This window comes from Anarrhichthys ocellatus, unplaced genomic scaffold, assembly GCF_004355925.1.
Source record: "Anarrhichthys ocellatus isolate YVR2014 unplaced genomic scaffold, GSC_Weel_1.0 scaffold17, whole genome shotgun sequence".
In the NCBI taxonomy this organism is placed as follows: Eukaryota; Metazoa; Chordata; class Actinopteri; order Perciformes; family Anarhichadidae; genus Anarrhichthys; species Anarrhichthys ocellatus.
In genome coordinates this window covers 7,934,761-7,951,323 of record NW_022280047.1, presented here as the reverse complement: position 1 = coordinate 7,951,323, position 16,563 = coordinate 7,934,761, and the positions used below count along the sequence as shown (strand labels likewise).

Genomic DNA, 16,563 nt, shown 5'->3' with positions numbered 1-16,563 from the left:
GTGTGTGTGTGTGTGTGTGTGTGTGTGTGTGTGTGTGTGTGTGTGTGAGTGTGTGTGTATGTGCGTGTGATTGGCCAGTGTCACAACCGTGATTTGGGCTGCAGATACCGATGCACCGCGCAGACCTATGGGAGCGCAGGGAAGGCAGAAGGGGGAGGGCAGAGTGTCTGAGGCGGACTTGACTCCATTTGTAAAGAAGAATCTGATGAGCGGGGTTCAGATCAGGGCTGCCGCTGAGTCCGTGAGGGCAATAAAGAGAGGAGCGATATAAATGAAGAGGAACTTACATCCGCTTTGAACGGATCGCAGCCTTTGTAGCCGGCGGTGACAGGGAGGCATTGGAGCGGACGAGCCGCGGACTGAGCGCAGGGAGACGGACAGCGGAACGAGAAACAACCCGATGATATTTCGGAGCTGCACAGGGCACATGGTGGATTTTTGAGAACCGACGCTCAAGCATTTGAACTGTTGGATTTCAAAGATAATTTAGTGGAAATTAAAGCAAGCCAAAAAAACAAAGCAGGCTGCAGTGCGCGCAGGAGCAGGATGAGCGTGTTTTCTGCAGGGAGAGCAGAGCAGTGCGTTTGAGGTAAAGGCCCTCAGGGACACCACGCAAAATACACACACACACACACACACACACACACACACGGGTCAGGCAGACTGTGGTTTGTTTATTTGATGTCAGCAATATGCACTTTAAAAGCTGCTTCCATTTTTAAACGGCATAGGCTGTAAAAAAATCAGCTGTGGAACTTCAAGCTCCGATACTGTCAATCATTAAGGTTGACATACAAAATAGGAACAATAATGCAAGCAATGTGACCTCTTTAGTTATAATGCAGACATCTGGGTTTTTAATATCACATAAATAGGCATGATCAATAGCAAGCATGTCATGTCATCATCAACATAAACAATGTTAAAGTTCAAGTTCACATTATTTTAAATGGAAACCTGCAGGTTATTGAACCAGTTGCAGTGTAAGTCAGTGTGACGTAATGGTAGTCATTATCTGTTTTACCACAATATAATGGGGACCAACGTTCACCGCCTCTTTGTATCCTTTAACAAAAACGGTCTCACCGCCTCCATATTAACTGTCAAACAGTTTTTGTTGCATTAGCCTTCACAGTAGTTAGGACATTAGATTTTTGTCCTATCGATTGCAAAAATATAATACTAAATATGTATTGTTTTCATCATAGATCTTCAGGCTGACTTTAGCCGTCAAAATATCTCGAACAGTGTCGCTTGTGTTGTTCACCCTGTTCAAAACCAAAAGCACATTGAACGTGTGTGTGGGTGTGTTTGTGTGTGTGGGTGTGTTTGTGTGTGTGCGTGTTTGTGTGCGTGTCAGTGGGACATGGCAAACGGAGGGGACCAGTTCGGCCTTGCAGAGCGTCCGGACTCTGACTCCATGGATTCCCCAAAAGAGACCAAACAGAAAAATCCCGGCTACACCTTAAACTCACCAGCTTCACCGCAGAAAGCGACCAGTCAGCAAGTACCGGCCTGTAATGCGGACCAGAATGTAAATATAGATTTTTATTAATATTGATCAATTATGGAGTTCAGATAATTAATCCAGAAGTTTCTGCGGTTATCGCTGCAGAAAACAATATCGATGCATGACCGTAGAACTGTGGACGAAATATTCACCTAATTTCTTAGTACACCTAATTGATGTGAGTTTATTTACAATGGATTGGTTTATATCATAAACCACTACATCACTATTTGAATACAATTACTATATGTAGGCTTTATATAGGCCTATACTAGATTTAATGAAACAAATTGAAATGGTTTCATTTCATTTCGGGGGCCTGTATTTAACTTCCAGAAGACTTCCTCTTCAGTTGTAGTGAGCACTGTTTTTATTTTGCTGCAGGGGATGGAAGGAATCAAAGTTTTCCTCCACGACAGGGAACTTTGGACAAAGTTTGATGAAGTGGGAACTGAAATGATCATCACAAAGGCTGGAAGGTAAGAGGAGGAAGAAATAATGATCTGTTGACTATAGTTTTTTGACTTTGGGTATATTTCATTTATCATATTTTTTTCATGAAGCCATGTCTTTACTAAAACACTGTTTTAATGCATGATATGGATTTTTATAAGCACCATATCTGTCCCAATTTGGGACAAACTGTACAATGTGAATGCCTCAGGGGACGTTTTGTCTCGGAGGAGGCTGGCTGTTTATTTTACTATCTAACTTCAGGTATTTTATCATCTAAGTCTGTCTGTGTTCGAAAGGAAATTCTAATTTGTTCCTCCTAAACGTGCTCCTTGTAGGAGGATGTTCCCCAGTTACAAGGTGAAGGTCACAGGACTCAACCCGAAAACCAAGTACATACTCCTGATGGACATTGTGCTCGCGGACGACCACCGCTACAAGTTTTCAGACAACAAATGGTTCGTATAGCCTTATAGCAACATGTACGTGTAATGGACGGAATCCAAACTTAGACAATACCACCCAAACTTCTGAGTGTAAGGGTTATCAAATGCACCCATCCGCAGTGTCCCTGTGCACAGGTCAGCTTTGATAGACCCTCTTGTTTATTAATGATGTAACATGTTTAACGTCGTTTACGCAGCAAATGGTGAGTAATACGACAACACAACCACCACTATTCTAAATGACTGAATAAAAAATAATAGCCTACTTCTGGGGGATTTCTTTTTCACATTCTCTTCCCTGCTTTTTTTTTTTTAGTTATGTGGGCCGCTACACATCTTACATCTTACACCTCAGCCTGGAACCTCTGTGAAACGATATCTGTGCACCGTGTTGTTGTGGGTTTACAATTCACTCCATGCCTCTAAAGGTCGGGTCCTCTTTGCAGGCTGGGGTGACCTAATTCCAGTGTTTTCCCCCGTAATTGCCCGCCGGTGAAATCAGGGTAGAGAGAGAGACTGTGACGGGTTCACCTGGCTGACAGACGACACAGACCGGATTAAAGTCTCCCATTCAACTATTTGTTGTGCTGAGGGGGGAATCCGAGCAGAGCACTGACTCTGTGATCCGTCGATGCGCTGCGTCTTCACAGCATCAGACACTCTGTTGTTACAATGTAACGGGCCGGAAACAGGAGTCCGTGTGACGCAAAGTCCTGCAGCTCAGAGACGAGCGGTTTGTAAAGAGAACTCGGTGCTGGCCTTTAGGCAGTTTGAAGAGATCAAGTTTTTGTTTGGGTTATTGCTCCCCTCAACTCCAACAGGCTGAAAATGTTTTTCTAAATTAATGTTATTTTTCTTTTGTTTAATTTTACTTTCTTTTATTGATTTATTTTAATTTTGCCAGGTCACGTCATGTGATCTTTAGCATCGGGACTCGAAACATAGGCCAGACTTCATGCAGCTACAGCACTTTTTAATCACAATGACATACAAGTTGGTAAATATTTCTTCGAGGTCTTTATTCTCGGGCTTCATTTGATTATTAGATCACATCCCCCACTAATTAATTTCGGCCCTATTTTTTTGCGTGTGACGTGTTAACGTGATGAGAAACAAGACCTCAACCGTTTGACACGTGGATTAAAAATGAATGAACGAAAACCTCTCTAACTTTCTTTAGTGCCTGCTTCTAGTGCATTGAAAAACAAAATGACCGCACCTTTCTTGTATGTTTTTGGCTCTTGTTTTTTTCAGTTTAGTGGTGGTTTCCGTGTGTTTCAGCAGATATGTTAACGGTTTCGGTCTTCTCGCTCGGCTCGTCACAACATCTATGGTACAAAATAACAGAGGCTGCAGCAGTTTTGAAGAGGACCGAGTTAATTTGTGTCGACTAAGCTATGGCCCCAGATGTGGATATCTGTGTAAACTCAAGAAGGTGCATTTTGTGTTAGTCTAATTAAAGCACCAGATAGGCCTTCTGCAGCCGGCGGCAGCGCAGGCCTCCTGCGTCGGGCACAGCGGTGCACTGGCGGTCAGAAAAACCACTGTGACCCACTGTGTGTCAATGTCTGACCGGTTTCCGACCTGCTGCACTTTTCTCCTCTGTAAAGGTCGATAACGGGAAAGGCAGAGCCCGCGATGCCCGGGAGGCTCTATGTCCATCCGGACTCTCCCGCCACCGGAGCTCACTGGAGCCGCCAGCTCGTCTCTTTTCAGAAGCTCAAACTCACCAACAACCACCTGGACCCCTTTGGACATGTGAGTCTGTCTTCTTAAATAGTGTTTAGCTAATGTGGTGTGTGCATATTTATTCAGAACAAGACAAATGTTCTTGGTCTTTTTTTTTTTAGCTCTTTGAATGCAGTTGTGGGCCTGTAATTTGTAGGCTTGATTGTGTCATAAAAACGTCTTTTAAAAAGACACTGAAGGACACAAATCATTAACTTCCCAGTGAAAATGCTCTATTGGCCATATGAAATAGCCATAATATGCATTTTAAATAATCAACCTTGAGTGGTGTTTTTGATTAAGAAGAATGATGACAACAATTACTCACAGGTCCAGTTGGGCAGGCAGGTATAACCACATGTAGCTCACTCTCGTGAACATATAACTCAGCAGACATCACAACACAACACAAATCAGCACGAGGACAGAGTGGCCACACTGCAGACTCATTCCCGCCATGCTTAGCTTTAATTGCTCCAGTTGCCCAATACTCTGAGTCCATACACACTTATTTCTCGTGAGCAAGTATCCTCCTGTTTTTGTGCGTGCGTCTTGGTGCGTGCATGCACATATATTTTTTTCAAGCTTGTTGAATTAGAGGTAATGATTTCAATGACTCGAAAGCCCATTAGCTAATGCATGTCACCGGCGGACACGTCACTGCGATTAAACGGTGCCCCCTTGAATAAACAAACGTGCTTGCGCCCATGCATGCGCATACCGTGATCCAACACTTGTGGAGTTGCCAGTGTCGTGTTAAGTTACGATTGTTGGTGGAATGCACTGAGTTGTTTTCACATCTTTGGTATTTGCAAGCCAAATTGAACGATGTTTCAGCCTTTTTTTAATATATAAAAAAAGTTTTAGGTCACCAAGTGCACAAACTTTATACAACACTGAAAAGAGTAGTGGCTGTAAATGTAGCAGTTAAACGTGCATATTAAGAATACAAAAATTAATTTGTATCTTTAAGTACATCTAGTTGAAGTTAATCTTAATCTGAAGATTTTTCCTTAACAAGATATATTTACGTAATCCTAGCCAATCTCCTAAAGTGCACCCTCAGGACAAACGATGATCTTGTCATATCTACTCTGTTCCAATATAATTGCGAGGTGGGAGGAGCCATGAAGAGTCGCATGAGTAGTAACACCATGAATGTTGTGGGTTGGACTACAATCACTGGCTCCTTCTGAAAAACTACATGTATTACCTACTTTAAGGTCTGTTTATGTATCGGAGATAAGTTGGAAGAATATCTACATTGCATTAGTGATGTGTGAAGTGGAAGGCTAATAGTAACAATGATACAATCAATTTGATAGAAGTAGAATGTTCGGTAGTTTGAAACGATTATCTTCTCAAGCAATACTTACAGAAACATAGCTTCAAATCATGGTGGAACTATAGTTTTCCTTGATCTTCATAATAAAATTAACTTGACTTTACTTGCAAATGTATTTTTTACTTACAAAAAAAAAAGTAGTTAATACAAAGACTAGTCCTGCCTGGTCTACATAATAATATGATGCAAAAAGTTGCCTTAATTTCTTCAAGTAGGATATATATATATTTGTATCAGTGTAAATCTCTATTTCAATGAACTAAGTCTGCCAGTTAATGACACATGATTACATTGAATGTATTTTGGAATTTAGGCCTTATTACGAGATAAAATTCACACAGATCAAATTAAATGAACTGCTTCACTAATCACTTTTCTTTAAGGTGGCATCATGGTTTTTTGGTAACATTGACATGAATATAAGACTTTTAGAAAAAAAAAAAAGCCTCAACATACGCCAGTTACATGATGCTACTGAATCAGGCAAAAACAATTCTTACAGTCATTGCTTCCAACAGTTTCAGCCTGATATGAATGAATCTCTTAAATATTAATGTTATCCAAGAAATCTTGTACCTTGACATAAGTTGGGTTTACCCTCCACCTGGCCTCCAGTCAGGTCCCAGCATCTGCTGGTGGGAAACATGACAGCTCTGTCAATCTCACCTCCTCAATCTGTCCCCCCCTGTGCAGATAATACTCAACTCCATGCACAAATACCAGCCTCGCCTTCACATTGTCAAGGCTGACGAGAACAACGGCTTCGGCTCAAAAAACACGGCTTTCTGCACCCACGTCTTCTCTGAGACTGCCTTCATCGCTGTGACGTCCTACCAGAACCACAAGGTACACGCTTTACACAAGACACAGTGCACCAACAACACTGTTAAGATATAGGAACTAAAACTCTACAGGGGGCAATGGGTAAAAATGATAGTAAAAATCGAATACAATACAAAAAGAGACTTTTTTTTGAGGATCTTTTTGGCTTTATTGGTCAGATGAAGAGTGTGGCGGCAGACTGTAAAGGGGAGAGAGAGGGGTATGACGTGCAACAAAGGTCCCACAGTTTGAAACAAACCAGGGGCAGTAACCATTCGGCTAGGCGCTCCACAAAAAGTGACATTTAGACATCACTTGGTGCTTTTTTAGCAGACTGAAGCTATAGGCTACCTCGTAATTATCCTAACAATTATGGAAATTAATCTCAAAGTCTTATGTGTGCAAATCTGATCTATTCTGCTGTCATATTTGTGACCACTTGGATAAGTGTATGAAGATTTGCCTTTGCTCACTGACAACATTAATACTTCTGTCTCTCACACACAGTATATTCACACACACACACACACTTTTTCTTTGTTTGTATTACTGTCCGTATTTTGTATCAAGTCAATTTGCATCTTCTTTGTTTATGTGGCCTTTTTTAGTATTTGTAAATATGTCAAAAAATAAGTTATCCGTGTGTGTGTGTGTGTGTGTATGAGAGCATGTGTGAGTGAGAGAGAGTGTGTGTGTGTGCTGGTCTATAATGACCTGTTTCTTTCCCTTGATCTCTGCTGATCCACTTTTCTCAAAGTCTATTAGAAAGACAGATTGCTGAAGCTTTAAGACGCTCTGCTGGTTAAGTTTTCACAAGATAGTTTCAATAGGATTACATTTCATAACAAAACTTAAACAACATAAATAGATCAATTTCAACTATATTGTTTTGTCTATTCCTTGTTGGTACATTAATTAATACAATTTATTTTGTACAGCCCAAAATCACAAATCAGAAATTTGCCTCAGAGGGCTTTAAACAATAGAGGCCTAAATTCTGCACACATGTATCTCAATAGTATTATTTTATTTATTGTGTAATAAAAAGTGTAAAAGTAAACAAACGCATACACGGCTCAGAAAATAGATTTACAACAAGTATTTTTGTACATTAATTTATTTAGAATAGTAGATACAGTTTTTAGTTGATGAAAAAGTTTATACCATTTATACATACCAGTTGGAGTATTGTAGTTTGTAAAAACTTAGTGATGATGACTTAAGTTAAGTGTAATTGTTATAACTGCTATTTTATCAAAATGTCATCGTGTATATAAATACATAATTGTCGTGTTAAATTCATATTTTGTACTCTAAACTTCTAATTCATATTATTATTATTAGTGTCAGTAGCAGAAGTTAGTGATTAAATAAGTTTTGAGTATTATTCTAGAAATTATTCTCACTTTTACACAATTTTACAAATTACATTTGTGTGATGAAATGTGGTTACTGTGTAAAAAATAAACTTAAACATTATTTCTGTCATACAAGTGATAACTAATGGTATCACACTGCTAAATCCAACATGCATGTATAAATGTAAGAACTATTTAGCCAGTCGTTTGGTGGCGGTATCAGTATTATCGGCACTTCAAAGTTTATTTAGTTCGAGCTCGTGTCAGATCTCAAGGCCACTTGCCTGCTGTGCGATGGTGGTTTTCCTCCATGACATCACTGAGAAAAGTTTGAAGACTTAAACATCAAAGCTCGCAGCTTTGGACCTCTAAAAGCTTTGGCCTGAAATCCTTAAACCTGGCGACTGTTTGGGTAAACAGTTTATTCTGCGTCAGCTGGCGAGGACACGGTCCGCTCCGTTAGAAACGTCAGCTGCTGAGGAATGTTGGCCGTGCAGAGCTTCGGCGGGGCTGCTTTTAACATCTGTAGGGCCTCTCACTAGTAGTAAGCTATTGAGTTTCAGTCAATGAAAAGAACAGTTGAATGTGCCTTCATGTGTCTGCCTGTACTTGCATAAAAGTGTGTTTGTTTGGGCCTGTGCATGTGGTGTAATGCTTGTGTCTGTGCTGAAGAGTTTCTATGTTTTGTGCTCAGATTACACAGCTGAAGATTGAGAATAATCCTTTTGCGAAGGGCTTCAGAGGCAGCGATGACAATGAGCTGCACCGCATGGCCAAGCTACAAGGGTGAGTACAGCTTTGTTGACGTGTGTGTGTGTGGGCGTGTTTTACCCATCCACATACTGTACATTACATTTTAGGGTGAAGACTTGGTTTAAGGTTAGGATTAGGCTGATCATGGGTATGGTTTGCGTTATGCTAAGTCTCCAGTAAATGAATGTAAGTCAATGTAATGTCCCCAAAAGTCATGAAAACTTGACTGTGTGTGTGTGTATCTGCGTGCTTGTGAGCATTCAAAAGAAACAAAATCTATCACCCTCTCTGAGGGTTGTTATGATGTGGTACATATGGTCTAAGACATGAGTGTGTGTGTGTGTGTGTGTGTGTGTGTGAGCCATTGTCACCTGAAGGTTGATCTCAGCCTGAAATCTCGACCAGAGCGTGCAGCACAAACGCGACACCCCAAGCGTCAGTTCCTGCATTGATAAATAGATGGATGATGATATCACGTTGCTGCTGGTTTGTTCCACTGTCACTGCTAATCAGCTGATGGCCCTACATGGTGTCTGTTTGCTTGTTGGACTGATCTCCATTCAAGCGCTGTTGTGTCAGGCAGTGTAGAGATTTTGATGAGCCAATGGGAGAGGCTGTGACAGAGGGCGGAGGAGGGAGAGAGAGGTTGCTATTAAATTCAGCACCCCTGTGTTACTGTGCTGCTGTGGTTGGTGCATGGGGAGCAGAGCAGAAGAGAGTCTATCTGAAGTGACACACGGATGGATGTTTATTTTTAGAGCGGCGTATTATCTCACAACAGGACTGGCTGTGTGTGTGTGTGCATGCATAAGAGTGTGTCACTATCTCAGCGAGGGTCAGGGCGATGTGGCCCGCTGTCCCTTACATACCACAGAGTTCACCAAGAGGGGAGTGTGTACAAAGAGAGATCAGAGCTGAAAGGATGGAGTACGGCTAAGTAGACTTGAAAGAAGGGTGTGTGTGTGTGGGGGGGGGGGGGCAAGACCGCTAATAATACACCCAGTTTGAAATAAATACACGTACAGAGACAGGAGAGGTTGTTTTAAGCATGACAGCATCAGATGCAAATTGTTGCTTCTGCTGTAATTCTCAAACCACCTCTCTCTTTCTCTGTTTCAGTAAGGACTACCCTGTGGTCCCTCGCAGTACCGTCCGTCAGAGAGCCTGTTCCACCGGCAGTCCCTTCAGTGGGGAGGGCCGGGGTCTGCATGGATCTCCCGAAGCTGTCGGATCCCCCTTCAGCTGCGAGAACGGCTTGAGCAGCGGCAGTCCCCAGGAGCTGCTGAGGGCTCCCCCTGCACACTACACCCTTCCTCATCGTCAGCTGCAGCACGGCCAACAGCCGCAGGTCTACCACTGCACCAAGAGGAAAGGTAGGAGGACGCTGTGTGTCTCTGCCTCCAGTACACTGTGTGGGAAGACAATTAGCTCAAGCTGTACAAACACAAAGCAATGCCATTAGTCTACTAGTGCAGACACTACCTATTTATTTTCATTTAATTATTGTATTGTATTGTATTATTTGTAATCGTGGCAATAATTGTGTATTTTTCTCACTTTAAAAAGTATTTATGAAATATCACTGAGCGGCCCTGAAACTTATCTAACGTGTGGCTCTGTGCCAAATTATGAATAGGCTATTAGCACAAAACAGCTTTGTGTAAATGTCATAGTAATTACTTCCAGTGGTTTTACATGTTTTTTTCCAATTGCTGACAATCGTATAAAGTTTAATATTGTTTTAAAATTGAATAAGATTTACCCATTTTAAGATTGCAGCCAGTATGGAAATTGGAGACTTGAAGTGTATCTGTGTATCTGAGTTATTTGGTTATCTTTATTTATTTATCAGTCACAGCATCCTCTTGGTAATGCAGTTTCTGCCGGGACGATTTTGAAAACTCAGAAATGGTTACCATATATATATATAATATATGAATGTCTGTCAACTGTAAGTTAATAGGTTAATGATGATCATGTAACTACTGCATATAACATGGAACTAACAAAAAGAGTTTTTCTTTTTTTTTTTTACTGCAAATGACCTCAAATTTGAAGTCTTTTCAGGTCGTTTTTTTAAAGCCTTCTGAGATGAATGGCAACCAATGGCTGCCTGGGAAACAGCACATCAACCTCAAGACCAGATTCACTTGTGCTGTGACTGGCATTCAGTCTGTGTTTGCAAACTGTTTAATTATCATCAGATTCCCTGAAGCAGCAGCTGACTGAATGAATATCAGTTATTATGATTATTGGTCATACACACACGCTTGCATGGGTTCATTCAGACATATTAATCGACAGCTAAAGGAAAATCACTAACAATGGGAAAAAAATGAAAAGAAGTTTAAAATACTAAATTATTAGTCCAAAATATTTTGTAAGGCTGCAAGCTGAGAAACATTATTTAATTAAGCATGGGTGACGAGTAATGTGTGCTTCAGGCTTGATTAAAGAAAAAATAAAAATGTCTCAAAAGGCCTTAAATCTGGACTGGGCTACTTGACAGAATGGTCTGCATTGATGTATAGCTTGTACACTTTGTAGTTAACTGGGCTGGGTATTGTTTTAATTATATTATTGAAATAATGATACTACTGTATGTTTCAATACGTCTGTCTGTGTCTCTCTCTAGTGGAGAACTGCTCTTCAGGAAACCGGCAGCACCAGTACAGGAAATCCTTCACCAGAAGCTCTCCTAGTGAGGGCGAGTCTTACTATCACCCCTCCTCCTATCCTCCTCCAACCGGTCTACCCAACAACCTGCTCACTGACTCCCCCTACAGCTCAGACATGGGACAGCGTCAGGCATGCATGTTTGCCGGCGCCGAGCCCAGACTGGATGAACTCAACTGTACATCCTGGTCATACACCTGCCCGCTCCCCTCTGCCATGACCCCAATGGAAACCTACCCACCTTACACCCCTCATCCCCCCTACAGCTCCAGCCCTCAGGGCTCCCGACTCAGTGCTTTAGCCCACCAGAGCTCTCCGCCGCTGGGAGAACACATCACCCACGACCCCTTTCAGAGCCAGACCTCTGGACCTTCTTCTCAGAGCTCCCAAAACATTCACAGCAGGCAGGTCAGCCCTCCTCTAAGAGAGTATCCCCGCTACACGCCCAACCTGTCTCCTCCTCTCTACCACACACTAGAAACACACACGCGCATCAAATGTGGCGTCCCAGAATGGAGTGCAGCCTCCTAACTGAACCAGAGGACACATGCGAAAGACTGACAGAGATTCCTCGTCTCAAATTCAGCGACCCTTCTTTTTGCTTCGCTGAAAGATGCTGCGCCATATACGGACTGAATATGATATGGCCTTTGTAAAATATTTGTGAAAAGTGATTTTGTGCTGTGTGTGGAAGTCTCATCGTTCCTCATGTTTCCCCCCTGTGCTGGATGGAGCAGTGGATTGTTGAAGTGTTAAAAAAAAAAAAAAAAAGAATCCGAGCAGCACAATCGAAGTTGTAGGTTATTGTCTTTCCATACTCCAAAGACTTGTGTCATCCACATGTTTGCACTGTGAGCCCTGCTAAGGCCAGACCGTGAACAGCACTAGGCTGTTTCCCTCTCAATGACTCCCACTCTCTCCATTGTGAAGGATGTAAATTGTGACCCACTGTCAGACAGGCAGTAACATTTACTGACCAAAATAATCTCAGCTCTCACAGCAGAGCCCGAGGGAGACGTTGTTTCTCTTTAGTGGAGCAAAGCACAGCTCCATGCTCAGTCTCAGTGAAGGAGAAAAGGCATGAGTTGTCTGTGCGTGTGTGTGTTTGTATGTAAAGCCTATGTCAGTTCAGCTCAAGGATGCTATGAGTTAATTTCCAATGAGACAGGCAGTAGTAGCTGCAGGCGCTGCACCATAGAAATAAACAGTTTGTTTAGACCATGCTACAGGCTGAAGGACCTGTAAACACGGCTTCCACTGCATTCTGGGTAAATGCACAACTCAGCGTCACCCAACTGTCACCGCTGTCCTTTCAGTCACCCCCAGCTGACCAATCGGCTTTCTCCGTTCACTGAGAGCCAGCCAATGAACAAGCGCCTCTCTTTTATCCCCAGCTGACCAGTCAGAGCTGGAGCGCAGCATGTTTCATGTGTGCCTGTGTGCTGGCCCATTTTAGTTTTGTTTCTGAATTATTCATGAGTCCAGTGTTGATCCTTGACATGTGAGGATTGCTCAGCAAACGTAGAGAATCACAGTGCTGTAAATGGGCTAATGTTGATTCACCAACTCTTTAAAATATTCTTTTTTTACTTTGAATCGAAATGCTCCCTGTCGCGTCCATACAGAATGTTTCCATTAATTGCTGTGACAAGATTGGGTTAAATGCATTTCCCTGTAAAGAAACATGTGTGTCACCCACTGTGCAAGATTTTGGTTTATTGTGTAATGAAGCAGTTTTTATGTTTATGTCCAGGTGTTTTACATGCAGTAACATGTGAGAAGGTGCTCTAACATTACAAACCATCAGTATGCAGAGAGCAGATCCTCATCATTCCTTTATGTGTATGTATGTATGTGTGTGTATGGGTGTGTCACAATGAGATTTTTTATAGCGTTGTTCCTGCTAATAGTATTTATTACTCTAGATTTGTAAAGATTAGTTTGTTGTTAACTTGTGAAACAAGACGGTATTGTTCAAAGATATTTGTTTCTCTTTGAAGGTTTGTTTCTGGTTTCACCCTCCATCTCCAAGTGGTGATAAATAGTTGTGATAAACAAACAAAATGTGCTGTTCAATGGAAATAAAGACAGATTTATATACAATGGAATACATTTTAGAGAATTGTGCGTAAGTCAAGTGGTTGTAGTGTTCTTCTTTGTGATTGGACAAGAAACGCAGCAGAGATGAACTATTAACATTCCCAGTGGGTTATTTAAAGTACGTTCAGCACCTTGGGTGTGGAAACTCTTTTAAGTGGGGTGCAGTTTATCAGTTTCAATGCATGATTCAGTATGAAGGACCTGATAACAACAGCAGCCTGCTCCTTCTCTCAAATGCTGTGTGTGGAAGAATCTCATTCAAAAATGTCGAGCGTATTGTTTAAAGTGGAACAGTGCATGTGCTATGTCGTCTTATCACATATAAAGGACCCCAGTGTCTCTAATTCGTCCACTCAGCAACGAACCCTTGTCCGCGTCCTGTTATCTCTGACAGGTTGTTTGGCATCTGCAGTCTCCACCAGCTGGACCCCCTCACAGATACCCAGAGAGGGGCCGGGTGTGCCGGGATGCAGGACAAAGAAAGGTGGGGGTGTGTTGGTGGTCCCCCCCCCTCCCTTTTCTTAGACTCCCCTCCTCTCTCTCCTCCTGACATCTCATGTTTCTGTGTCTCTCACAGCAAAGTTAACCTCTTACACCTTACACCTGCTCAGAGTTTACAGCACACTTGTTTTGAAAGAACAAATGGACGTAACATGAAGAGATATATTTAGAAAAGGCTGCTAAATCATTAAACTTCCTGGTGTATTTACATTCAATTGCATAGTTATATGTCAGTTGTCAGACCTCCCTCTTTCTCTTTCTTCCTTTCTCTCTCTCTCCAACACCATAAGGTCAGAGGTTAAGCAGGCAGCTCTTCAGAGGGTCTGTTCCTCCTTAACCCTTCGTCTCCAGACAAACTCGGGCCAGGATGAGGAAAGGGGGAGAGGGAGGTCCCATGCATGGGCCTCGGACTTTGAAGATGGATTGCGTCGCTTCATGTGTGCTTGTACAGTAACAGAGTTCTGCGATGACTTCTGTGTGGCTGGAAGTTAGCTGGGAGAATAAAGCTTTGGATGAAGTGGTAAAGTAATATCAAACACAGAGTGTGTGTTTGTGCGTGTGTGAAGGATCTTAATCCATCTGTGGAGGACTTTCTCAGACACACTGGTCAGACAGTAGATTGATGAACCTCTGCGATCAAAGAGCCTAAGTGGTGCTTATCATTATCTCCCAGACGAACCCCCCCCCCCCCCAACACACACACACACACACACATACACCACTAACCCCTCCGTCTGCCCTCAACATATTCTACTTTTCTCATCCTTATCCAAATGTACCATGATGGTTTCTAACAGACGCAGACACACATCTTTTTTTCATCTTGGGTGACAAGACACCGCATGTAAAAACAGAAAAAGACTGACATTTGAAAATGTCACACATTTGGCCTGCAGACCTAACATTCTGTAACACAACTAAACTGGGAGGGTTGCTGAGAAGGGCTTATGTTTCTGCTGTATGAATGTTGAAGCTGCTGCTTTCTCGGCTACCAAGACCCATTTCTCTAGCAAAGAAAGCCTTTTTAAAAGGCATCAAAGACTTATTTAAGCTTATTTCATTACAGTCTGAACTATTGGTTTGAATCTATAAATGTGTAGCCGGAGTCTCTTGCAGGACACTGAGAGGCATTTGTGTGATGTCTAGCATTAGTGATGCCATTTTGTGTAGAATAAGTGGTCTGAGATGGAGTGTAATTGGTAAAGTTGATTACGGTTCATCTCTATGGGTCGGATGGTGCTCCGTCTCTGTGGCAGTAAAGGGAAACAGCTCAGTCCTCCCTGACTAGCATGGCACTAGTTCAGCAGCTGTTACACTGAGATGTCATAGAGAAAGCTTGGATCGATTTTCACGTTTCAAAAGTTTAGAGTTAAATATTAAAATTGTTTTTGTATTATTTTTTCTTTTCCCAATGGCTTTGCAGAAACTTGAGAACAACAATCACACCAAAGCTTGTTCAGGTGTCTTTAGAGAGGGAATTGAAAGTTGAGAGAGCATAGTTGTAAAATGGGTTGACGGATACATCAAACATATCTCTTTGAGCGTATTATGTTAATATCCTGAGCCATATGTAACTGTAATTAGAATCAGTAAGCATTGTATGGCACTAAGAGGACAGCACAATGGCAGTACAATAATGTAAAACAATGAATGCTTGGCCATTACATGTGGTGCAACAAAGTAGGATGGTGGAGGTTTATTTGAATGATACTATCCATCCTTGTTATTTAAAAGCCACAAGAATGGTCTAATGCTGTTAAGCACAGTATGGAAACAAGACTGAGACTCAAAGCTAATTTCCCCCTAAATGAGAGTTTATGGCTGATACGGCCCTGAAATCACTGAAGTAGATCTTAATATGAGCATAAGGGCTGTCAAGGATAAGAGGCCAAGTAGGAGTGTGCATGTGGGGGGTGTGTGCTTGGGTTGTCCTGCTTGTTGCGTCTAAAAGACAAAGGAAGAGGTTAAGGGTCAAACTAACAGCAGACAGGCCAATCCAGGGTTAGAGTGCTCAGGCTAACCTGATCAGTAATGGTTGTTTATCTGGCCATCCTCGAACCATCACCCTGATGGAGCTGCCTGATCCTTCTCTCTCATGCTGGACTCTCACTTTTAGACCAGATCAACTACTCAGTGCCAGTTTTAAAAAACTGCCAATCCCCGTAAAAGATACAAACATGCAAACGTCATGAAAAATCAGATTCAGGATATCTTGTTGTCATGTGGCCGTCACATCCCAGGATCGGGTCCAAAGGGATAACTTTGTCTCCCCAATTGTCCTGTCACTCTCCCCATTGGAAGCAAAGTTTTTAAAAAGGACACTGTGATGTGAGCAAGAATAATTGTTTTAACTCCTAACATACCGCCAAGGTCCCAAGACCAGCAGCCAAACACACATGACAGGGTGAAAGGGATAGAGGCGCTCCCGCAGTGGGTGGTGAGGGGGGTTGTGAGACGTCATGGAGCCAATGTCTCGTCTGATTACAGCCAGAGGACTGGAGAGGCACGCTAATCCCCCACACACACATACACACAAATAAAGATACACAAAAACACTCTATTTGAGACAAAGCCCCACAACCAGCAAGGCACACAAACACATACACACACAAAACCCATACAGTCAGTATTAACCCCATACCCCCTGACCTCACTCCGGTCCACTTGTCCAGACAAGACACACATAATGATATCACTACCAGCGGGACTTCACTTTGCCGCTCCTTTTGTTTGCTCACTGTACAGACCGGCTGTGGCCCCTCACCGTCCCCCAATTTTGATTAAAGGAACATTGTCAGGTCATTATTGTGCATGTGCCCGGGACCGTAGCCAGGATTTCAAAAAAACTCAACTCATGAGTCCAAGTTCTCG

At 42.3% G+C, this 16,563-nt stretch overlaps 1 protein-coding gene across 2 annotated transcripts; it reads left to right on the top strand.

The window, feature by feature from the left end:
* Nucleotides 1-223: 223 nt before the first annotated feature.
* On the top strand, nt 224-13,203 carry tbx5b (T-box transcription factor 5b). Of its 2 annotated transcripts, XM_031856078.1 has the most exons (9): nt 224-589; nt 1,361-1,534; nt 1,895-1,989; nt 2,302-2,421; nt 4,020-4,167; nt 6,176-6,328; nt 8,357-8,448; nt 9,535-9,788; nt 11,051-13,203. In XM_031856078.1, exons 2-9 carry the CDS (start codon nt 1,367-1,369, stop codon nt 11,620-11,622), a joined length of 1,602 nt encoding a protein of 533 aa, XP_031711938.1. In that variant the 5' UTR covers nt 224-589; nt 1,361-1,366; the 3' UTR covers nt 11,623-13,203. The 2 variants fall into 2 exon arrangements, with proteins under 2 accessions (XP_031711938.1, XP_031711939.1); XM_031856079.1 differs by lacking the exon at nt 224-589 and having other exon boundaries at nt 626-1,534.
* Nucleotides 13,204-16,563: the final 3,360 nt, after the last annotated feature.

Coding starts and splice junctions, on each gene's coding strand:
- tbx5b (XM_031856078.1), top strand. CDS start 1,367: ATGGCAAACGGAGGGGACCAGTTCGGCCTTGCAGAGCGTCCGGACTCT. Junction 6,329..8,356: donor CGTCCTACCAGAACCACAAG/GTACACGCTTTA, acceptor TTTTGTGCTCAG/ATTACACAGCTGAAGATTGA. Junction 8,449..9,534: donor CGCATGGCCAAGCTACAAGG/GTGAGTACAGCT, acceptor TCTCTGTTTCAG/TAAGGACTACCCTGTGGTCC.